The 25,558-nt window shown below is 42.7% G+C and overlaps 1 protein-coding gene across 5 annotated transcripts in view; it reads left to right on the plus strand.

Moving 5' to 3' along the window:
* Positions 1–16,167, plus strand: part of bdh2 (3-hydroxybutyrate dehydrogenase, type 2) — a 166,528-nt gene extending 150,361 nt beyond the window's left edge. For 3 of the 5 annotated variants that reach the window (XM_060851695.1, XM_060851694.1, XM_060851696.1), the window contains exons 8-10: positions 1,175–1,233; positions 11,305–11,397; positions 12,020–16,167. In XM_060851695.1, the coding sequence (XP_060707678.1) occupies positions 1,175–1,233; positions 11,305–11,397; positions 12,020–12,073 (206 nt within the window). In that variant the 3' untranslated portion in view covers positions 12,074–16,167. Of the gene's footprint in view, positions 1–104; positions 244–1,174; positions 1,234–11,304; positions 11,398–12,019 lie in introns of those variants that run through there. The other 2 variants (XM_060851697.1, XR_009647079.1) reach the window with 2 other exon arrangements.
* Positions 16,168–25,558: the final 9,391 nt, after the last annotated feature.

A 25,558-nucleotide genomic window follows, 5' to 3' on the forward strand; every position in this document is an offset into this window, starting at 1 on the left:
CTCCTGGTTGTAAAGCCTTGCCTTGCCTTCACATATCACATGATATAATTATAACATTCCTACCCCTCACATTTGTACAACACAGTAATCCCCTGTACCCGCAGGGGGGTTATGTTCCAGGACCCACTGCGGAAGGCCAACACTACAGATAGGAGCGAACCCATTGATTTAAATGGGAAATGTACCTTCCCAGCAGCCTCTTGGTCGCTGGTTCCAGAACGTTCCAGCCATGGTAAACCACAAGTAAGTGAAACCGTGGAAAACAATTCCACGGATACAAGGTCACCCTGTGTTACCGATCAATCCTTATGTCTTTAAATACATGAAAGCAACTTAACAGTAACCAAATTATTTTTAGATTTAAGGAGCTATACAAGTTGCCTCCCTACACTACATTTTCTATGTTTTCAAGCATCTGTCATGTAGAAGAATACACAGTTTTTCGCAAGGGCAGAGATGGACCTGGCAGGAGCCAGGGTGAGAATAAAGGAAGGCAACTTCAGTTTGATAAAAGGAGTAGGATTTGAGGAAATGTTTGAAAGTGCAGAGATGAGTGGCTGAAATTGCCTTTGCTGTGTTGATTCCACCCCACACACTCACTGGTGTAATAGAGTGATTCCAAGATCCATTTAAAAAAAGGACAAGTCCCAGGAACTACAGTTAACTTAATCAGCGATAGAAATGATAATGGAATTATTATTTAAAGATTGAAAAATTTAGGAGCTGAAATATATTAAAGAGTAGTCAGCCCAGATTATAAAACATGTGCTTTTATTGCTCATGCTTGACAAATCTTTTTAAATAATTTTTAAAAGTGACAGGAAAAGTAAATCAGTACCATAATTGTAATATATTTAATTTCTGAAAGGGAAATGCGCAAATGTATATTGAAGAAAGGAGAAGAAAGAGATATTGATGGGATGGGGTGAGGAGAGGTGCGTATGGTGCTGAGGGGAGGAGGGTTCCTGTGGAACATAAAGACTAATGGCGGGCAGTTGACTCGCTGGCCTGTCCCTTTGTAAATTATGCAGTTCTATTAAATGGTATGCTGTTTACCAGCTGTCAATACAGGCTTCATTTTCAGCACTTATACAAGGTATTTCTTATTACAAAATTAAATGTTACAAGCACATGGTGATTTTGCACAACGTTTTATGTTGTTTTTATTTCCAAGGTACTGTGGACACGCCATCCCTGAGAGACAGAATCCAAGCCAGGCCAAATCCTCAACAGGTAGATGTACAGGAGCTATTCCCACTATACTGCACCTTCACCTTTAGTGACCTCTAATTTGATAGCTCTATTTTCAATTCATGATGCTTTAAATGGTGGTTTAGCCTTTGACAGATTAAGATTGTAGTAGTGTGAGAGAATAAATGGTGAACTTTGGCTTACTAATAAAGACGTGTGATAGAAGACATAAGAAAGGTTTTGTGTGAGGGAGATCATGCCTTACCAACTTAATAGAGTTCTTCGAGGAAGTGACCAAGTTGTTAGATGAAGGAAGGGCTGTTGATGTCATACACATGGACTTCAGAAGGGTCCCCATGGTAGACTAATGGAGAAAGTGAAGTCACATGGTGTGCAGGGTGTTCTAGCTAGGTGGATCAAGAACTTTTTTTTTAGTTTAGATTACTTACAGTGTGGAAATAGGCCCTTAGGCCCAACAAGTCCATACCGACCTGCCGAAGCGCAACCCACCTATACCCCTACATTTACCCCTTACCTAACACTACGGGCAATTTAGCATGGCCAATTCACCTGACCCGCACATCTTTGAACTGTGGGAGGAAACCGGAGCACCCGGAGGAGACCCACGCAGACACGGGGAGAATGTGCAAACTCCACACAGTCAGTTGCCTGAGTCGGGAATTGAACCCAGGTCTCAGGCGCTGTGAGACAGCAGTGCTAACCACTGTGCCACCGTGCCGCCCACTGGTTGAGCAACAGGAGACAGAGAGTAGTAGTTGAAGGGAGTTTCTTGAACTGGAGAACGGTGACCAGTGGTGTTCCATAGGGGTCAGTGTTGGGGCCACTGTTGTTTGTAATATACATAGATGATCTAGAAGAGGGCACTGTTGGTATGATCAGCAAGTTTGCAGATGACACGAAGATTGGTGGAGTAGCAGAAAGCATAAGGAACTGTCAGAGAATACAGGGGAATATAGATAGATGGAGAGTTGGGCGGAAAAGTGACAGATAGATTTCAATCCAGAAAAATGTGAGGTGTTGCATTTAGGCAAGACTAATTCTAGAGCGAATTATACAATGAACGGAAGAGCCTTGGGAAAAGTTGATGGGCAGAGAGATCTGGGAGTGCAGGTCCATTGTACCCTGAAGGTTGCTGTACAGGTGGATAGAGTGGTCAAGAAGGCATATAGTATGCTTGCCTTCATTGGACGGGGTATTGAGTATAAGAGCTGGCAGGTCATGTTAAAATTGTACAAGACGTTGGTTCAGCCACATTTAGAATACTGTGTACACCAATGGATTAGGCTCGGATAGCTTCAGTGTGGGTAGGGGCTACCGTCATGGATGTCCTCTCTCACCATTGCTATTTACACTAATAATTGAGCCACTAGCAGAAGCTGATCCTAATATAACAGCCCCGAGGATTGGTACAGGTAAACACAAAATTACCCTTCATATAGATGATGTTCTCCTATTCCTCAGTAATCCCCTGATGTCCGTGCCTCGCTTAATCCAAGTTATTAATACATTTAGTGTATTTTCAGGCTATAAAATTAATTTCTCAAAATCGGAGGCTATGCCAATGGGTGGCCTTGCTAGTATATCCCACTTATTGGATGGATCCCACTTTCCTTTTCGGTGGTCCCTGGAGGGTTTCTTTTATTTAGGCATTTTTATTACCCCAGTATTTGGCCAGCTATACAAGGCTAACTTTGTGCATTTACTGGAAAGGATAAGGCAGGACCTCCTGCGATGGGGAGACCTTCCAATTTCCTGGCTGGGTAGAATAGCACTCATTAAAATGAATGTCCTGCCCCGTCTCCTATACCCTATGAGAATGCTCCCGGTGATGCTGCCAAGGCTGGCGCTATGTAAATTATACAGCTGGTTGGGTTCCTTTATCTAGAATCATAGACAGCCCCTCATTAAGCTGAAGAAGCTACAGCTTCCACAGGCAAGGGGAGGGTTGGATTTCCCAGATTTTAGGAAATATCAGTTAAGTTCCCCAATTAAGCTACACAGCCGATTGGGTCTTGTCTGACCCGCAATCAATCTGGCTGGACATCGAGGCTTCTCAAGTAAAATGCCCACTTATTAACCTTTTATTTTCAGACAAGAGGAAAATCATCACGGATCACTGTAAAAACCCTATAATACTAAACACAATTAAAGCTTGGAATATAATGCGGCAAAATGAGGGCAACTCACATAAAACATCCCCCTATGCTTAGATAGTGGGAGCATGGGGATTTCAATCGGGGCTTACAGATGCCACTTTCAAACCCTGGAGATCCAGGGGTATCTCATGTTTAGGGGATCTGTTTAAGGAAGGGGTCCTGATGTCTTTTGAACAGCTGCGTCAGAAATTTGGATTACCTAATGGCGACCTCTTTCGATACTTCCAAATTCGAGATTACATACTATAGAAGACTATGTTATTAGATAGTCTTTATACATCAGATAGAGAGTGTAGAGTGCTATGGCCAATGGGGGTATCAGTACTATTTATCATTTACTACATGATGAAGTGTCGGGAGATATGGACAATCTGCTTAAAATATGGGATCAGGATTTGGGACTGGAAATCTCTACGGAAACATGGAATGACATTTGGGAAAATGCCAGAAGAATCACCATCTGCAACAGAACTCAGGCCATTCAGTTGAAGATACTTCAGAGGGCCCATATAGCACCGGATCGATTGGCAAAATTTAAGGCAGGAGCATCTCCAATGTGTCCCAAATGTAAAATAGAGGTGGGCACTCTTGTACATTGTTTATGGACCTGTCATAAGATCCGTAGATACCGGACTACAGAACATAGAAAAATACAGCGCAGTACAGGCCCTTCGGCCCTCGATGTTGCGTCGATCCAAGCACACCTAACCTACACTAGCCCACTATCCTCCATATGCCAATCCAATGCCCGTTTAAATGCCCATAAAGAGGGAGAGTCTACCACTGTTACTGGCAGGACATTCCATGAACTCACGACTCGCTGAGTAAAGAATCTACCCCTAACATCTGTCCTATACCTACCACCCCTTAATTTAAATCTATGCCCCCTTGTAATATCTGACTCCATATGTGGAAAAAGGTTCTCATGGTCAACCCTATCTAAACCCCTAATCATCTTGTACACTGCTATCAAGTCACCCCTAAACCTTCTTTTCTCCAATGAGAACAGCCCCAAGTGCCTCAGCCTTTCCTCATACGATCTTCCTACCATACCAGGCAACATCCTGGTAAACCTCCTCTACACCCGTTCTAGTGCCTCCACATCCTTCCTATAGTATGGCGACCAAAACTGCACACAATACTCCAGATGCGGCCGCACCAGAGTCTTATACAACTGCAACATGACCTCAGGACTCCGGAACTCAATTCCTCTACCAATAAAAGCCAGTACTCCATATGCCTTCTTCACAGCACTATTTACCTGGGTGGCAACATCTGTGTACATGGACACCAAGATCCCTCTGCTCATCCACACTACCAAGTATCTGACCATTAGCCCAGTACCCCATCTTCTTGTTACTCTCACCAAAGTGAATGACTTCACACTTAGCGACATTGAACTCCATTTGTCACCTTTCTGCCCAGCTCTGCAGCTTATCTATATCCCACTGTAACCTGCCACATCCTTCCTCACTGTCAACAACTCCACCGACTTTCGTATCATCCGCAAACTTGCTCACCCAACCTTCTAGCCCCTCCTCCAGGTCATTTATAAAAATGACAAACAGCAATGGTCCCAAAACAGATCCTTGCGGAACACCGCTGGTAACTGCACTCCAAGATGAACCTTTACCATCAACTACTACCCTCTGTCTCCTTCCAGCCAGCCAATTCCTAATCCAAACCTCTAATGCACCCTCAATGCCATACCTCCGTATTTTTTGCAGTAGCCTACCATGGGGAACCTTATCAAACGCCTTACTAAAATCCATATACACCACATCTACCGCTTTACCCTCGTCCACCTCCTTAGTCACCTTCTCAAAGAATTCAATAAGGTTTGTGAGGCATGACCTGCCCTTCACAAAACCATGCTGACTATCCTTGATCACATTATTCCTATCCAGATGTTCATAAATCCTATCCCTTACAATTCTGTCTAAGACTTTGCCCACAACAGAAGTGGGACTCACCGGCCTATAGTTACTAGGGTTATCTCTACTCCCCTTCTTGAACAAGATAACCACATTTGCAATCCTCCAGTCTTCTGGCACTATTCCTGTAGACAACGAGGACATAAAAATCAAGGCCAATGGCTCTTCAATCTCCTCCCTTGCTTCCCAGAGAATCCTAGGATAAATGCCATCAGGCCCAGGGGACTTATCTATTTTCACCCTTTCCAGAATTTCCAACACCTCTTCCCTACATACCTCAAAGCCATCCATTCTAATTAGTTGTGACTCAATATTCACATCGGCAACAATGTCCTGTTCCTGAGTGAATACTGACGAAAAGTATTCATTCAGTGTCTCCCCAATTTCTTCAGCCTCCACACGCAATTTCCCACTACTATCCTTGACTGGACCTATTCCTACCCTAGTCATTCTTTTATTCCTGACATACCTAGAGAAAGCCTTTGGGTTTTCCCTAATCCTACCACCAAGGACTTTTCATGTCCCCTCCTTGCTGCTCTTAGCTCTCTCTTTAGGTCCTTCCTGGCTACTTTATAACTCTCAATCGCCCCATTTGAACCTTCATGCCTCATCTTTACATAGGCCGCCCTCTTCCCTTTAACAAAGGATTCCAATTCCTTATTAAACCACGGCTCCCTCACATGACCCTTTCCTCCCTGCCTGACAGGTACATACTTATCAAGGACTTTCAATAGTTGCTCCTTGAACAAGCTCCACATATCGATTGTGCCCTTCCCTTGAAGCTTACTTTTCCAAGCCACGCATCCTAAGTCATGCCTCACCGCATCATAATTTCCCTGCCCCCAGCTATAACTCTTGCCCTGTAGTGCACACTAATCCCTCTCCATCACTAGAGTAAAAGTCACCGAATTGTGGTCACTGTCCCCAAAGTGCTCACCTACCTCCAATTCTAACACCTGGCCTGGTTCGTAACCCAGAACCAAATCCAGTATGGCCTCACCTCTTGTTGACCTGTCTATATATTGTGTCAGGAAACCCTCCTGCGCACATTGGACAAACACCGACCTATCTAACGTACTCGAGCTATAGCTTTCCCAGTCAATATCTGGAAAGTTAAAGCCCCCCATAACAACCACCCTATTACTTTCACTCTTCTCCTGAATCATCCTTGCAATCCTTTCTGCTACGTTTCTAGGACTATTAGGAGGACTGTAGAAAACTCCTAACAGGGTGACCTCACCTTTCCTATTTCTAAGCTCAGCCCAAACTACCTCAGATGGCGAGTCTTCATCCATTGTCCTTTCCACCGCTGTAATACTACCTTTGACAAGCAATGCCACACCTCCCCCTCTTTCACCCCCACCTCTGACCCTACTAAAACATTTAAACCCTGGAACCTGCAACAGCCAATCCTGTCCCTGTTCTACCCATGTCTCCGTAATAGCCACAACATCGAAATCCCAGGTACCAACCCAAGCTGCAAGTTCACCTACCTTATTTCGTATACTTCTCGCATTGAAGCCACTTTCCTGTTTACAGGCACCCTCCTTCGAGATTGATGCCATGTTCCTAACCTCCCTACACTCCAGGTCCTGCACCCTAAAGCTACAGTCTAGGTTCCCATGCCCCTGCAGAGTTAGCTTAAACCCCCCCGAAAGAACACTAGCAAACCTCCCCCCAAGGATGCTGGTGCCCCTCAGGTTCAGGTGTAGACCATCCTGTTTATAGAGGTCCCACCTTCCCCAAAAAAACCCCAGTTATCCAGAAACTGGAATCCCTCCCTCCTGCACCATCCCTGTAGCCACGCATTTAACTGCTCTCTCTCCCTATTCCTCGACTCTCTATCACGTGGCACGGGTAACAATCCAGAGACAACAACTCTGTTTGTTCTAACTCTGAGCTTCCAACCTAGCTCCCTGAAAGCCTGCCTAACATCCTCACCCCTCTTCCTACCTATGTCGTTGGTGCCAATGTGGGCCACGACTTCGGGCTGCTCCCCCTCCCCCTTAAGGACCTCTCCTGCGCGCCTTTATAGGGAAAAATCAACTTACGCTACACCAGCTTCTGGGTCCGCTCCGCGCTTTTTTAAAAAAAAACTTTCAAATTTAAACCGTTAAACAAATGTCACCAAGCCTTCAAGCAGCCACTGCCAAACAGCCCTTACCTGCTCTGCTGAGAGACTAAAGTAGCAAGTGCTCTGACAGAAATCTTAGAAATGGAAATTAGAGTGGACCCTGTATCTCTCCTTTTGGGCTTTTCGAACTTACCCTCCCTGGATATGCACGGGAAGAGAGTATTCTCTATTCTCTCTCTGTGCCAGGAAAAGTATTTTGGTAAACTGGGTGGCTGAGGGCCCCCCTGGACCTTCAAACTGCCCCAGATTAATCATGGAATGTATTCCCCCCGACTTCCTTACAAATATGGTGCACCGAAAGACCGCATTATTCCATAAATATGGCAGCCCTTCTTGAATTACACAAATACAGATATTTCGGCCATCCTAACCAGGGCTTTTATTTAATTGAGATGGTGAACCTGGCTGGTCCGGGGCCCCTTGGGAGAGGAATCCCGCACGAATACGGGTTTTGTTACGATTTGATGTTAATACATTCCGAGCATGTATCTCACTACCCAATTTCTGTGTTATCCATGTTTTTTTCTTTCTCTAATTTGAATAATGTAACAGACTGAATTATACGCTCTGGTTAGTTGTAGGTTAGACTAGTAGTTCGTTGAGTTATTTTTTTTTTCTCAATATTTTTCTTTTGTTAAATTTTGTTTATTATTTATTTAAGATTTAATTTTATATCAATGTTTATACTTGGGATTTTTTTTATTTTTGTAAACTTGTAAAAATGTTAAATTTTCAAGTAAAATATCTATATATATAAAAAAGAGTACTGTGTACAGTTCTGGTCGCCACATTACCAAAATAATGTGGACACTTTGGAGAGAGTGCAGTGAAGGTTTACGAGGATGTTGCCTGGTATGGAAGGTGCTAGCTATGAAGAAAGGTTGAGTAGGTTAGGTTTATTTTCATTAGGAAAAAGGAGATTGAGGGGGGACCTGATTGAGGTTTACAAAATCATGAAGGGGATAGACAGGGGGGATAGAGACAAGCTTTTTCCCAGGGTGAGGGATTCAATAACGAGAGGTCATGTTTTCAAGGTGAGAGGCGGAACGTTTAAGGGGGATACACGGGGCAAGTACTTCACACACAGAGGGTGGTGGGCGTTTGGAACGCGTTGCCAGCAGAGGTGGTAGAGGCAGGCACGGTAGATTCATTTAAGATGCTTCTGGACAGATGCATGAGAAGGTGGGGAGCAGAGGGATACAGATGCTTAGGAATTGACCGACAGGTTTAGACAGTACATTTGGATAGGCTCAGGCTTGGAGGGCCGAAGGGCCTGTTCCTGGGCTGTAAATTTTCTTTGTTCTTTATTTTTTTGTTAAAAATTCCGGCTGGTTGGTGATAGGGATCAGATCAACACTGAGATCTACCTGACAATATGGAAATTGCCCAGGTATGTCCTGAACGTAAAAAGCAGGACAAATCCAATCTGGCCAATTACTCCTCTAATAGTCTACTCTTGATCATCAATAAAGTGATGGACAATGTCATCAACAGTGCTATCAAGCAGCACCTGCTCAGTGTCGCCCAGTTTGGGTTCCTCCAGGACCACTCAGTTCCAGATCTCATTACAGCCTTGGGTCAAACATAGACAAAAGAGCTGAATTCCAGAGGGGAGGGGACAGGGACAGCCCTTGACAATAAGGCTTCATTTGACCGAGTGTGACATCAAGGAGCCCTGGCAAAACTAGAGTCAATGAGAATCAGGGACAAACACTGTGATGTTTGGAGTCATATCTGTTGTATAGGAATCTGGTTGTGGTTGTTGGAGGTCAGTCATCTCAACTTGAAGACATCTCTGCAGGAGTCCCTCCGGATAGTGTCCTGTGCCCAATCATCTTCAGCTGCTTCAACAACAGCCTTCCCTCCATCATAAGGTTAGAAGTGGGATGTTCACCGACGATTCCACAATGTTCAGGACCATTCGCGACTCCTCCGATTTTGAAGCAGTCCATGTTCAAATGCAATAAGTTCTGGACAATATCCAGGCTTGGGCTGTCAAATGGCAAGTGCCACACAATTGCCAGGCTATGACTATCTCCAATAGGAGACAATCTGATCACCATCCCTTGACATTCAATGGTGTTCCCCACTATCATTTAGTTGGGTGTTTGGGCTGGGCCTCAGGTTTCTACAATTTAAATCAGTTTCTTAAATGGGGGGAGTGAAAGCATGGTGACAAAATGCACAGCTAATATGTCAGTGGGTTGGAAAGTATATTGTAAAGAAGACAAAAGGAAGTTGAAAACTTCATACAGAAGGTTGAGTGAGTGGGCGAGGAAAACGTGATGATGTTCACTTTATTAGGAAAAGTGAGAAAGCAAATATTTACTTAAAGAACAACTGCAGAATTCCAAAGTGCAGAAGATTTAGGTGTTTTGATGCAGAATGTAATCAAGTAGGTTAATGGATGCTATACTTTATTACATGATCAACTGATCACAAAAGTGAAGATATTATGTTTTAGTTACATAGGGCATTGGTGGCACCACATCGCAAATACTGTGTGCAGTTTTTGATCTCTTTATCTGAAGAATGATGTAAATGCATTGGAGGGGGCTCAGGGGAGGTTTACTTCATCACTAATAAACAAGAGAAATTGGTGGAAAAACTCAGTAGGTCTGTGTAAAGAGAGAAACAGTTTCAACATTTTGTATCCAGTGACCATTCTTCAGAACTGGACTGGAAACCAATTCCTCCCCCCCCAACAAAAACCTTTAAAATTAGGTGTCACCCGTGTAGGACAGAGATGAGGAGAAACTTCTTCTCTCAAAGGATGTGTGACTTCAGAACTCTCTGCCTCAGAAAGTGTGGAGGTGTGGGGACCTTGAATAACTGAAAGATAAAGCTGGATAGATTCTTATTAGGCGTAGCAATTAAGGTTATTGGGTTTAAGTAGAAACACAAACAGATCAGCCATGATTTTATTGAATGGTGGACCACACAGACAGGCCTAATGCCCTACTTCAGCTCCTAATTCATTGGCTGAGGAGACAGGAAGTATATGGACATTCATAAACTAGGTGGGTTTTCATGGTCTCCACTGAACAAGATCTTAATTTCAGATTTATGAATTGATTTTAAATTCACCAGCTGCTGTAATGAGATTTGAATCCATGTACCTAGAACATTAGCCTGGCCTGGAAGTTTTGATCCAGAATTATCACCACCATATAACCAAGACCTCAAGTTCAGTACCAGGCTCAGTGCTTACAGGGGAGTAATGAGCAGTTCATTGCTAACCAGGTGCTGCTTGATAGCACTGTTCATGACACTTTGCATCACTTTACTGGCAATTGAGAGTCGACTGATAGGGCAGTAATTGGTTGGATTAAATTTGTCTACAGAACATAGCTGAACCACATTGTCAGGTAGATGCCAGTGTTGTAACAGTACTGGAACAACTTGGCAAGGGGAGTGGCAAGTTCTGGAGCGCAAGTCATTGCCAGGTTTTGTAGTATCCAGTGCCTCCAACCATTTCTTGATGCCATGTGGAGTGAATCACATGTGGCTGAAGACAGGTTTCTGTAATGTTGGGACCACTGGAGAAGACTAGGACACTGTCTGATCTTCTTACCATAGTCCTATATCTTCCAATGTTTGATTTATCCAATTTTCACTTTAAAGATGAGTCATCCCTTCAGCTATCTCTGTGGCAATGTTTTCTTGCCCTATAGTAAGTTTTTAAATATATATTAAAGTCTAATCATGGTTCTTACTGTTGATCAGCTTTGAATATTCATTGCCACTAAATCTGTTCCTATGTTGAGAAAATCTATCTAGAGACTTTAGCAAGACTATGATGGCAAGATTTCTTTATGGTTTTTATGTAATGTTGTATGTTTAACACTGGCTATTTCCTCCTACTCAGGCTTTGAAAGATTTCCTGGGAAGGCAGAAGACCGGTCGAATGGCCACTGCTGAGGAGGTGGCTCACCTTTGTGTATATCTGGCATCTGATGAAGTATGTAGTAAACCAGTGACTTAAAAGCTGTTGTGTTCATGTACAGATGTATAACATACCCTGAAAATGTAGATTCGGGAATGAGTATGATAGCTGTAATGTCCCTTTGGAATAAATGTGAAAATTCCAGATTCCAAAGTTCAGAAAATCTTAGGCTGGAAGACCCAAAATCTCTGGGTGCTATCCTGGTGGAAAATTCCACCCAGAGATTTCTAGTTTAAGATGATTAACTTCAGAGCAGAATTCAGCAATCATTTAGACTTTGTGAAATCCAGGACAAATGCACACAACCGGGAGTTGTCAGTACAACTATTTCTTTAGGATTTACCAATCAATGAGGGACTAGGAAGAGCCATATCAAAAACTTTAATCCACACATTCAAACAGATCAATGGAAAGGACCGATTGGCCTAAGCTTTGAGAGTTTGATTGGTATCTGGACCCCATGCTAGAGGTCTCTTGATAAAAGCAATGTAAACAGAATTATTCTTAGGACTAGATGATATCTTAGTGTCACACAGAGTCAGAAGCAAGTCCAGCATTCAAGTTGCCCTCAGATTAAAGACTGGTGGTGAATGTCAGTTCCAAATTATAAGACAATTTTGTTTATTTGTCTTTGCAGTCGGCCTATGTAACTGGAAAAGAATTTGTCATCGATGGAGGATGGAGCTTATGAACGTTATATTGCCATGAATGGTGAATAATGCAATGATCTATCATCAAAACTAGATTGTGTTTGGTGATGACGTAGACCGGATGTGGTATTCTTTCAATTATGAATGGATAATGTAATTTTCAGTTCTGTAAATTTGATATTGATTTTTTTTCAACATGACTCCCCATATAGAACTTATCCCCAGTGCACTGCACTTTAACCAATTGCCTACTTCTTGCCAAAAGTATATCTCCCTGATGCCCAGATTGTGGCATTGGAAACGTGCATTTATAAAAACAGCCAATCGGGAATAATACAGCACTGAAGGAGGCCATTCAGCCCATGTGTTTGTGCTGGCTCTGAAACAGCAATCCAGTTGGTGCCACCCTGTCCTCCCCCCACCTCTCTTCAAATAGTTATCAAAGTTATCGTTGTTGTTAAATCCGCTTCCATCACCCTCTTGGAGAATTCATTTCAGATCCTAACTTGCTGTTTCTGGTTCATTACCAGTGCTCTTAGACTGTGGGTCCTGATGATCGAGACTTATTTACCTCACTGTTTTGTAACAAGTCTTCCCTTAACCTTCTCTGCTTTAAGGAAAGCAGCCCCAGTTTCTCCTGGTTTTCCACATAACTGAAAATGTTTACTCCGAAAGCATTCTATTCAATTCCCTTTATACTATTTCTAAGGCCTTGATATCTTGTGGTGTCTAGAATTGATCTAAATGCACCATTCAGCAAAAAAAAATTATGTTTATGTAGTACCTTTCCTCACCACTGGACATTGCTTGTTCCAACCAGTGAAGTACTTTTTAAATGATGTGTAATCACTGTTGTAATGTGGGACATACACCAACCAATTTGCTCACAGCAAAATCCTGCAAACAGCAATGTGATATTGACTGGGTAAATACAACCATTGAATCTTTTTGTGATTTTTGACAGATAATTATTGACCATGACACCTTGCAGATTCTCCCTCTGTTTTTTTCCAAATAGTGTAATGAGATCTTATTAATCCAGCCGAGATAGCAAGCTGAGTGTGGTATCCTACCCAAAAGGCTGACCTCCACACAGTATAGCACACCTTCAGTACTACACTGAGCTGACCGCTTTGCTTTTTGTGCTCAAGTCCTGAAGTGGAAGTTGAACCTTAAAAGTGCTGTTAACTGAGCCAGAATTCACACTTTAAAGGCAGATTGTAAACTGTGCCAATAACCTCCACAGTTTCCACCTGTACATCCCTTAAAAAACCAAGAATACATTCCATCCAGACCAGATGGTTTGTATTGTGACCTTGGTAGTATCCCCTTCTGTAATATTGCTCAAAAAGACATATTTGATCAAAGGCACATCGGTTGTCAGTTAGGTTGGCAGTGTGACATACCTATACGTGTTGGAAGCTACATTTATCAATCCACAGGACCCTGTTCTTTACAGACAGAAAGAACACATTCATGTACTGCACCTGTTTAGACTCAACAAAATACGTGACTGGTTAAAGCATTGCTCAAGAAAGAAACCAATCAGAGGAAACCTTCCTGGTTTAAAATGTAAACAAAGCTTGGCAGTTAACTGTCAGTTATTAATTAGTGCATTCTCCATGCAATGCATTTACCAATCAATGTCTACTAGCCAATCAATCAGCACTCTCTTCTCACACAGTATGTTTGTTTTCCTCTTTTTTGGTATTTCTGTCTGAATTGTCCTGATGATTGCAACATCAAAAACTTTTACCAAAAGTGCCTTTCTCAGCAATACTTAATTCTGTCAAACACCTATTCCCTTCTTTAGTGAATGAAAATATTATATCATTTAACTCTTCACACAAGACAATTTCCTTTTCATCCCTAATTAACTAGACCCATCCTTTGATTATCCTTTCCACTATTTACAGTCATAGAGATGTACAGCGCAGAAACGGACCCTTCGGTCCATCTCATCCATGCTGACCAGATATCCTAATCTAATCTAGTCCCATTTGCCAGCACGTAGCCCATATCCCTCTAAACCCTTCCTATTCCTATACCCATCCAGATGCCTTTTTAAATGTTGTCATTGTACCAACCTCCACCACTTCCTCTGGCAGCTCATGCCATATACGCACCACCCTCTACATGAAAAGTTGCCCCTTAGGTCCCTTTTATATCTTTCCCTTCTCACCCTAAACCTCTGCCCTCTATTCTGGACTCCCCCACTCCAGGGAAAAGACCTTATCTATTTATCCTATTCATGCCCCTAATAATTTTATAAACCTCTATAAGGTCACCCCTCAGCCTCCGACGCTCCAGGGAAAACAGCCCCAGCGTGTTCAGCCTTTCCCTGAGCTTCCTATAGCTAAACATTTATATGTTTATAAAACAGTTTTAAATTATCTTTGGTGTTATTTGTTGACCTATTCTCTTTATTGCTTTGACTGTCATTTCCTTTTCCATTTTCAACCTGCTTCTTTGATGTTTATTGTAAGTTTGCCTTTTTTCTGTTTCACTTTAATCTCTGTGGCTCAGAGATTCCAATGACCATAGTCATTTTTTGCTTTATAGACTGGACTTGTACACAGGGACCATGCAGAAAACCTGACCTAGCTAAAACCCGAACGAAACTGTCTGGGAAACTGAGAATTCCAATGTGCAGTTTCACCAAAAAAGCCCATTAAAGTTGGAGAATTTGGAAGATTCTGGTATAACGTAGCCAGGAGAGGTTAGAAAATTAAAGAACCTACTTTAACCCTGGGAAACTATTAAACTGAACTGCCAAATCAGTACGAATGAACTCTGCTCACTTTCTCAATCTATATTCTGATAATTGGAGCCCTGAATATCATTCCTGTAAAGTTTTTACATCTTTGTGACCTAATCCTCTCCGGTCCATTTCTAGGTGCCACACTTTGGGAAGCATGTTAGAAAGGACATAGACAGATCCATGACCGTCGTTCTCGGATTGAGGAACATCAGTTACAAAGATGTATTGTAAACATTAAGACAGTTTTTCTTGGTGAAGGGACAATATGTTGGAGAGACCTGAACAGAGTAAATATAAAGAACCTGCTTCCAGTTGTGAATCAGTCAGGAACAAAAGGCACCAGATTGAAAGGTACTTGGCAAAGGAAGTGAAGCAACAAGTTGTTCTCACAGTGAATGGCTAGGAATTAGAATGGGTGCTGAGACTGTGGGAGAGGCAGGTTTAATCAAAAAGGTTTCCCATAGTTATAGGGAGCTGGTGCAGAGGCGATGAGCAGTTCTGTAATTAACTTCCCACTTTGGTAGGTCTGTAGTATACACCAGCAATATAAGAGCTCATCTATTGTCTCCTAATTCAAAGCAATGTATCCTATCTTTGACCTCCCAGATGCATTGTCATTTTTCGCTCAGCAACTATATCTTTGTTTGAAACTGTCAAACCCCCTCTTTTACTTTCCATATCGTTTCAGCATATATTATAGATAGGGGATTTCTGTTTAAGTTAGGTCCCTGTTTGTAATCCCATGTGACAAGATACATCTTTAGTTACTGTACTCCCCATGTCTACACATAGATGCTGCCCAATTTTGATCTCCTTTGCCTTTGGCTGGTCCCTTCTACCTTACTCTATTGCTGTTCTCCCCTTCAACCTTCTGTACACCTCCTTCCTAATGCTTTATTCCAGTGCCCCCTTCCCCATTTCTTGACCTAAAGTCTTTATCACAGCATTAGTTAACCATCCTTTGTGAACGTTGATGTAGTCCTATCAAGATGCGACACTTTCCCACTGCTCCTGATTGGTTCTAAACAATTGGAAATCTTCCATTGGGCTGCAGTTTCCACCAATCTCCCTTAATGCATGTTCCCATGTTCAGTAGCTGCAATGTTTTACTTTTGATCATTCGTTGGAATGTTAACCAATGCTGCTGGGTGTTGATGTGTCTGTTTGCAATTTTGTGTAAAATATAAGTAAACATCTTGGCAATATGTCAGTGACTGAAATAATTTGAGCAGACTGGGCCTTCCTTCTGGGGAAGAAAAGAGCAAGAGGAAAACTGATGAATCTTTTAAAATTACAAAGGGATTTGATAAATTAGATATGTGGAAATTATTTCTGCATGTGAGCAAATTATGGAAGAGAGTGTGTAAATAAAAGCAAACTGCTCCTACGTTTGTGTTCCTGCTTGTTAATTTCTCTTCAAGCTTCTTGAATTCTGACTGCAAGATCCCTCTTTCTACATGACACCCTGATTCTGCTCAGGCCCACTGCTGCTTCCCAAATCCAGTCATTTCTGTCAAGTAAGTGACAGGCCTCAAACCCAGGCCTCCATTTATTTTCTTCCTTATGCTCCCAGAGTCAGGCCAGCTCTTGATTCACATCTCAGCGATTTTATATCTTTTGTTTATTCCTGCAGATAGCAAAGTCTACTCATTATATGTTAATGTCTATCCAAAAAGAAATGTATTGTTCGGGTTAAAAGTTAGTATTTGAATTTATTTTGAAAAATATGAACGCATATGTATATATAACAAACGAATTATCTATCAAAATGATTAGGTTTTTTCTCCACTAACACTACAATCAGTTTTACCAGTCACATAGTTAGAGCCTGGTAATAAACTGGCCATTCTGCTGGATTCAGAATACTCTCAATCCCTGATTTATTTATCAAACAACATGGTTCCGAGATATCTTGAGTATAAGGCAGGTATTCACAAATTTTCATCCATTTAGCATTTCAAAAGATATAAAAATGAATGAAATCTATTTTATAGAGGGGAAAGGATGGTCCAATGGCACTATTAATTCAGAAACTCAATTAATGTTCTGGGGACATGGACAGATGGTGAAATTTCAATTCAATAAAATACCTAGAATTAAAGATCCGATGATGATCGTGGAGACCCACCTGGTTCACTAATGCCCTTCAGGGAAGGGAATCCGCTGACTTACCGTTCTGGCCTGTAGGTGACTCCAGACCCACAGCAATATGGTTGACTGTGGGCATTTAGGGTTGGGTGATGCCTACATCCCAATCTGGTTCACTAATGTGTTTCAGGGAGGAAACCTTCCATCGTTACCTAGTCTGTCCAACAAGTGACACCAGACCAACAACAACATGCTTGACTCTAAACTCTGAAAGGGCCCAGCAAGCACCATAATTGTATCAATCTCTATGAAGTATCAAAGAAACTAAACTGGATGGACCTAGGCATTGGAAATGACAATAGCAGAAACACCCACTCACCCATTACCATCAAGCTAGGGGATCAACCCTGGGTCACTGAAGAGTGCGGGAGGGCTTGCCAGGAGCAGAACAAGCATACCTGATGATGGGGCATCAACCTGGTGAAGCCACCAAACAGCATAAGCAGCAAGTGATAGACAGAGCTAAGCGATCCCACAATGAGCAGATCAGATCTAAGCCCTGCAGTCCTGCCACATCCAATCATGAATGGTGATGGACAATTAAACAACTCACTGGAGGAGGCTCCACAAATATCCCCATCCTCAATGATGGGGGAGCCCAGCACATCAGTGCAAAAGATAAGGCTGACACTTTCACAGTAACCTTCAGACAGAAATACCGAGTGGATGATCCACCTTGTCCTCCTCCAGTCGTCCCAGCATCACAGCTACAGTTTTCAGCTAATTTGATTCACTCTGTATAATGTCAAAAACTGTTAGAGACACTGGATACTGCAAAGGCTGTGGACCCTGACAACATTCCTGCAATAGTACTGATGACTTCTGCTCCAGAAGTTGCCACTCCCCGAGACAAGCTGTTCCATTTACAGTTGCAGCACTGGCTTTTTCCCAACAATGTGGAAAATTGCCCAGGTAAGTCCTCCACACAAAAAAGCAGGACAAATCCAACCTGACTAATTACCACCCTCTTAGTCTACTCTCGATTATCAGTAAAGTAATGGAAGGCATCATCAACAGTGCTGTCAAGCAGTATCTTCTCAGCAACAGCTCAGTGATGCCCAGGGCCACTCAGCTCCAGGCCTCATTCCAGTCTTGGATCAAACATGGACAAAAAACAAGATTGGAACAAAACAGGTTTGTCTTCATGACAATGGGACCATGGCTGGTCTGATGTTCCTCATGTCCACTTTCCTTACCCTTGCCTGTAAATCCTGAGTTCCCTCTTGATCAAAATTTTGTCTTAGCCTGAAATGTACACAAATCATACCTATTGGTCACTATTTGCACTGTTAACTCATTAATTTTATTCCATTCTGAAACAAAACATTTCAGTTTAACCTGTTCTCAATTTTCTGTATTTTTGTACGATTTCTTGTACTGATTTCTTGGTTCACACCTGGCCCATGTATTGATTTTTGTGTAACATTCAATCATCACTAAGTTGCACTCCTACCTGCTGCTGACAGCTCCATGTAACCGAACCGACTCCAACCCCCCACTATTTAGTATAAAGCCCTATTTATTGCTTTAGTGATGTGATTCGCCAGGACTCTGATTCAAGTGGAGAAATTGGAAGTAGCTGCAGTGAATATTGAACCCTGAGAGGGTGAGACTGGAGAGTTGATAATGGGGAACACAATTCATATTGTGCTCCATTTTCATGGTGGAAGACACTGAAACCATGCCAATAGTAACAGGTAAAGCAGATATTATAGAAGAGGATGAACTTAAAACAATTGCCGTCACTAGAGAATAAAAACGGAGCAATCTATTGGGATTAAAGGCAGACTAACTCAGAATTATGCTCACTGAAGTTAGAAGGATGAGAGGAGAACTAATTGAGGTACAGAAGATGCCAAAGTAGAGATGGAGTAGATATTTCTCCTTGTAGATTGAAAGGTCATATTTTTAGGATAAGAGATGGAAGATTCAAAGTTTGTGAGAAGATTTGTAGCTCGGGTGCTCGTTGTTGTGGTTCTGTTCGCCGAGCTGGGAATTTGTGTTGCAGACGTTTCGTCCCCTGTCTACGTGACATCCTGGTGCTTGGGAGCCTCCTGTGAAGCACTTCTGTGATCTTTCCTCCGGCATTTATAGTGGTTTGTATCTGCCACTTCCGGTTGTCAGTTCCAGCAGTCCGCTGCAGTGGCCGGTATATTGGGTCCAGGTCGATGTGCTTATTGATTGAATCTGTGGACGAGTGCCATGTCTCTAGGAATTCCCTGGCTGTTCTCTGTTTGGCTTGTCTGCGTGAAAACGTTGCCCCTGAGGTCCCTTTTAAATTTTTCCCCTCTGACCCTAAATCTATGCCCTCCAGTTCTGCACTCCCCACCCCAGGGAAAATACTTTGACTATTTACCCTACCCACGCTCCTCATGGTTTTATGAACTTCTGTAAGGTCACCCCTCAGCCTCCACCCCTCAGTATCCAGGGAAACTGTATTCAGCCTCTCCCTATAACTCAAAACCTCCAGCCCTGGCAATATCTTTGTACATCTTTTCTGAACCCTTTCAAGTTTCACAACATCCTTCCGATAAGAAGGAGACCAGAATTGTATACAGTGTTCCAAAAGTGGCCCAATATCCTGTACAGCCGTAAGATGACCTCCCAACTCCTGTACTCAATACTCTGACCAATAAAGGAAAACATACCAAACACCTTCTTCACTATCCTATCTATCTGCGACTCCACTTTCAAGGAGATATGAACCAGCACTCGAAGGTCTCTTTGTTCAGTAGCATTGCCGAGGACTTTAAGCGTATTAATTCTGCCCTCATTTGCCTTTCCAAAATACAGCACCTCACATTTATCTAAATTAAACTCCATCTGCCACTCCTCGGCCCATTGGCCCGTTTGGTCAAGATCCCGTTGTACTCTAAGGTAACCTTCTTCACTATCCACTACACCTCCAATAGTGTCATCTAAAAACTTACTAACTGTTCACATCCAAATCATTTATGTAAATAATGAAAAATAGTGGGCCCAGCACCTATCCTTGTGGCACTCCACTGGTCACAGGCCTCCAGTCTGAAAAGCAACGCTCAACCATTACCCTCTGTCTTCTACCTTTGAGCCAGTTCTGTATCCAAATGGCTAGTTCTCCCTGTATTCCATGAGATGTAAGCTTGCTAACTAGTCTCTCATGGGGAGCCTTGTTGAACGCCTTATTGAAGTCCATTTTGATCACATTCACTGCTCTGCCCTCATCAATCCTATTCATTACTTCTTCAAAAAAACTCAGTTAAGTTCATGAGACATGATTTCCCACGCACAAAGCCATGCTGACTACCCCTAATCAGTCATTGCCTTTCCAAATACATGTACATCCTGTCCCTCAGGATTCCCTCCAACAACTTGCCCACCACCAAGGTCAGGCTCACTGGTCTATAGTTCCCTGGCTTGGCCTTACCACCCTTCTTAAACAGTGGCACCACGTTTGCCAACCTCCAGTCTTCCGGCACCTCACCTGTGACTATTGATGATACAAGTATCTCAGCAAGAGGCCCAGCAATCACTTCTCTAGCTTCCCACAGAGTTCTCGGGTACACCTGATCAGGTCCTGGGGATATATTCACTTTTATGTGTTTTAAGATGTCCAACACCACCCTTTCTGTAATATGGATATTTTTCAAGAAGTCAGTATTTATTTCCCCATTTTTTCTGTCTTCCATATCCTTCTCCACAGTAAACACTCATACAAAATATTCATTTTGTATCTCTCCCATCTCCTGCGGCCTTGCTGATCTTTAAGGGACCCTATTTGCACCCTGCTTATCCTGTTGTCCTTAATGTATTTGTAAAAACCCTTTGGATTCTCCTTAACCTGATTTGCCAAAGCTATCTCATGTCCCCTTTTTGCCCTCCTGATTTCCCTCTTAAGTATACTCCTACTGCCTTTATACTAGAATCACTCGATCTATCCTGTCTATACCTGACATAAGCTTCCTTCTTTTTCTCAACCAAACCCTTAATTTCTTTAGTCATCCAGCATTTCCTACATCTATCAGCCTTTCCCTTTCACCCTAACAGGAATATACTTTCTCTGGATTCTCATTATCTCGATTCTGAAGGCTTCCCATTTTCCAGCCGTCCCTTTACATGCAAACATCTGCCCCCAATCAACTGTTGAAAGTTCTTTCCTAACACCATCAAAATTCCTCCAATTTAGAACTTTAACTGTTAGATCCGGTCTATCCTTTTCCATCTCTATTTTAAATCTAATAGAATTATGGTCGCTGCCCCCAAAGTGCTCCCCTACTGACATCTCAGTCACCTGCCCTGCCTTATTTCCCAAGAGTAGGTCAAGTTTTGCACCTTCTCTAGTAGATGAATCCACATATTGAATCAGAAAATTTTCTTGTATACACTTAACAAATTCCTCTCCATCTAAACCCTTAATACTATGGCAGTCCCAGTCTATGTTTGGAAAGTTAAAATCCACTACCATAACCACCCTTATATTCTTACAGAGAGCTGAGATTTCCTTACAATTGTTTCTCAATTTCCCGGTGGCTATTAGGGGGTCTATAATATAATCCCAATAAGGTGATCATCCCTATCTTATTTTTCAGTTCCACCCAAATAACTTCCTTGGACATATTCCCAGGAATATCCTCCCTCAGTACAGTCATAATGTTGTCCTTAATCAAAAACACCCCCTCCTCTCTTGCTCGTCTTTCGATTCTTACTATAGCCTCTATACCCTGGAACAGTCCTGTCCATCCCTGAGCCATGTTTCTGTAATTGCTATGATATCCCAGTTGCAAATGTGTTGCTGGTCAAAGCACAGCAGGTCAGGCAGCATCTGCAGACCTCATTTTTTACTCGATGATATCCCAGTCCCATGTTCCTAACCATGCCCTGAGTTCATCTGCCTTCCCTGTTAGGTCCCTTGCATTGAAATAAATGCCATTTAATTAATCAGTCCTACCTTGTTTTCTGCTTTGTTCCTGCCTGCCCTGACTGACTTGTTCCTTTTCCCAACTGTACCAGTCTTAGATTGATCTCTTTCCTCACTATCTCTCTGAGTCCCACCCCTACCCACCTCCTTACTCGTTTAAATCCTCCCGAGCAGCTCAGCAAATCTCCCTGCCAGTATATTAGTCCCCTTCCATTTCAGGTGCAATCTGTCCTTCTTGTACAGGTCACTTCTACCCCAGAAGAAATTCCAATGATCAAAAATGTGAATCCTTCTCCCCTGCACCAGCTCCTCAGCCCACATTCATCTGTTGTCTCCTGGCATTCCTATCTTCAATAGCTGGCAACGCCGAGGGGTAATCCAGATATTACAACTCTTGAGGACCACCTTTTTAAATTCCTGTCTAACTTCTTATATTCTCTCATCAGAATCTCATCCTTTTCACTTCCTAAATCATTATTTCCAATGTTTACAATGACCTCCTGCTAGTCCCTCTCCTTTTGGAGAATCTTCTGTACTGAGATACCTTTGATCCTGGCTTCAGGGAGACAACACACCATTCTGATGCCTCATTGTCAGCCTTGGATATGTCTGTCTGTGCCTCTAACTGAGAATCTCCTATCACAATTGGTCACCTGGGACCTGGCGTACCCCTCATTATAGTAGAGCCAGTCTCAGAATCAGAAACCTAGCTGTCAGTGCTACATTCCCCTGAGCCTCCCTCACTCCCTACATTTTCCAAAACAGCATATTTGTTTGAGATCGGGATAGCCACAGGAAAGTCCTACGCTATCTGCCTACCCCTCCAACTTTTCCTGAAGGTAACCCATCTATCTGACTGTATCTTCAGTTTGTCTCCCTCCCTGCAACTGCCATCCATCACACCCCCTAACTCCTGTAAATTCCTCATTGCCGCAAACTGCCGATCAATGCAATCTGACAGAACATCAAACATAGAACATTACAGCACAGTACAGGCCCTTCAGCCTCGATGTTGTGCCAACCTTTATTCCTACTCTAAGATCAAACTAATTTACATACCCTTCCTTGTACTATCTTCCATGTGCCTACCCAAGAGTCGTTTAAATGTCCCTAATGTATCTGACACTACTCCCACCGCTGGCTGTGCATTCCACCCACCCACCACTCTCTGAGTAAAGAACCTACCACTGACATCTCCCCTAAACCGTCCTCCAATCACCTTAAAATTATGCCCCCTCATGACAGCCATGTCCACTCTGGGAAAAAAGTATTTGGCTATCCACTCTATCTATGCCTCTCATCATCTTGTACACCTCTATCAAGTCAACTCTTATCCTTCTTCGCTCCAATGAGAAAAGTCCTAGCTCCCTCAATCTTCCTTCATAAGACATGCCTTCCAGTCCAGGCACCATCCTGGTAAATCTCCTCTGCACCCTCTCTAAAGCTTCCACATCCTCCATGGGCCAGCCAATTTTGTATCTAGACAGTCAAATTTCTTCTTACTTTCTGAATGAGCCAGGCATGGGGAACCTTATCAAATGCCTTGCTAATATCCATGTACACCACATCTACTGCTCTACCTTCATCAGTCTGTTTAAAGACAATAAGATCATAAAACATAGGGGTAGAACTAAGGCCATTCGGCCCATCGAGTCCACTCCACCCGTCTGATGGGCATTTCAACTCCACTTAGCCACACTCTCCCGGTATCCCTTAATTTCTTGTGAGATCAAGAATTTATCAATCTCTGCCTTGAAGATATTCAACATCCAGGCCTCTACTGCGCTCTGCGGAGCCTCCTGTGAGGTACCTTATCAAAATGTTTTGGAAGTCTAGATAGATAACATTCACTGGATTTCCCTGATCTAATCTACTTACCTCTTCAAAAAACTCTAACAGGATTGTCAGGCACGACCTTTCCTTACCAAATCCATGCTAACTTGTTCTAATTCAACCCTGGAGTAAAAAATGAGGTCTGCAGATGCTGGAGATCACAGCTGCAAATGTGTTGCTGGTCAAAGCACAGCAGGTTAGGCAGCATCTCAGGAATAGAGAATTCGACGTTTCGAGCATAAGCCCTGATGAAGGGCTTATGCTCGAAACGTCGAATTCTCTATTCCTGAGATGCTGCCTAACCTGCTGTGCTTTGACCAGCAACACATTTGCAGCTAATTCAACCCTGCACTTCCAAGAATTTAGAAATCTCATCCGAAACGATGGATTCTAGATTTTACCAAGAACCGAGGTTAGGCTAATCGGCCTGTAATTTTCCATCTTTTGTCTTGATTCTTTCTTGAACAACAGTGATTTTCCAGTCACCTGGGACATTCCCCGACTCCAGTGACTTTTGAAAGTTTACAACCAAAGCCTCCACTATTTCCTCAGCCACCTCCCTCAGAACTCTAGGATGTAGCCCATTGGAGCCGGGATGTTAATCTGGTTTTAGACCTTTTAGCTTTTCTAGCACTTTCTCTTTTGTAATGGCTACCATACTCAACTCTGCCCCCCAGTCTCCTTAATTGTTGGGATATTACTCATCTCTTCCACAGTGAAGACTGACACAAAATATTTATTAAGTTCTTCAGCTATTTCTTTATCTCCCATCACAAGTCTTCCTGCATCATTTTGGAGCGACCCAATGTCTACTTTTGCCCCTTGTTTGTTTCTTATGTATTGAAAGAAACTTTTACTATCCTTTCTAATATTACTGGCTAGCCTAACTTCATATTTGATCCTCTCCTTTCTTATTTCTCTCTTTGTTATCCTCTGTTTGTTTTTGTAGCCTTCCCAATCTTCTGATTTCCCAGTGCTCTTGGCCACTTTATCGGCTGTCTCTTTCTCTTTGATACATTTCCTAACTTCCTTTGTCAGCCATGGCTGCCTAATGACCCCTCTCTGGATAATCTTTCTTTTCTTTGGGATGAACCTCTGTACTGTGTTCACAATTACACCCAGAAACTCCTGCCATTGTTGCTCTACTGTCTTCCCCACTAGGCTCTGCTTCCAGTCGATTTTCATCAGTCCCTCTCTCATGCCCCTGTAATTACCTTTATTTAACTGTAACACCATTACATCCAATTTTACCCTCTCTCTTTCAAACTGCAGACTGAACCCTACCATGTTATGATTGCTGTCTCCTAAGTATTGCCTTACTTTAAGATCTTGTATAAAGTCTGGCTCCTTACATAGCACTAAGTCCAGAATAGCCCCTCCTTTGTGGTTCCATCATAAGCTGTTCCAAAAAGCCATCCTGTTAGCATTCCATGAATTCCCTTACTTTGGATCCACCGGTAACGCTATTCACCCAGTCCACCTGCATATTGAAGTCCCCCATGATCACCATGACCTTTCTGACATGACATATCTCTTTCCCAGTACATCTTGTGCCCCTGGTCCTGACCACTGTTAGTAAGTCTGTAGATAACACCCATTATGAGTTTTTTTTTGTTTTTGTGGTTCCTCAATTCCACCCACACAGACTCCACACCATCTGACCCTATGTCATTCAGTGCCATAGATTTAATTTCATTCTTAACTAACAGGTCAGCCATGCCCCCTCTGCCCACCTCCCTGTCTTTTTGATAAGGTGTAAATCCTTGGATGTTTAACTGCCAGTCCTGAACCCCCTGCAACTATGTCTCTGTAATGCCAGCCACATCATAATCATTCACAATGATTTGTGCCGTTAATTTATCTACACAAAGAGACACAAAAGAATTC

The sequence above is a fragment of the Hemiscyllium ocellatum genome, chromosome 36, assembly GCF_020745735.1.
Source record: "Hemiscyllium ocellatum isolate sHemOce1 chromosome 36, sHemOce1.pat.X.cur, whole genome shotgun sequence".
Lineage (NCBI taxonomy): Eukaryota > Metazoa > Chordata > Chondrichthyes > Orectolobiformes > Hemiscylliidae > Hemiscyllium > Hemiscyllium ocellatum.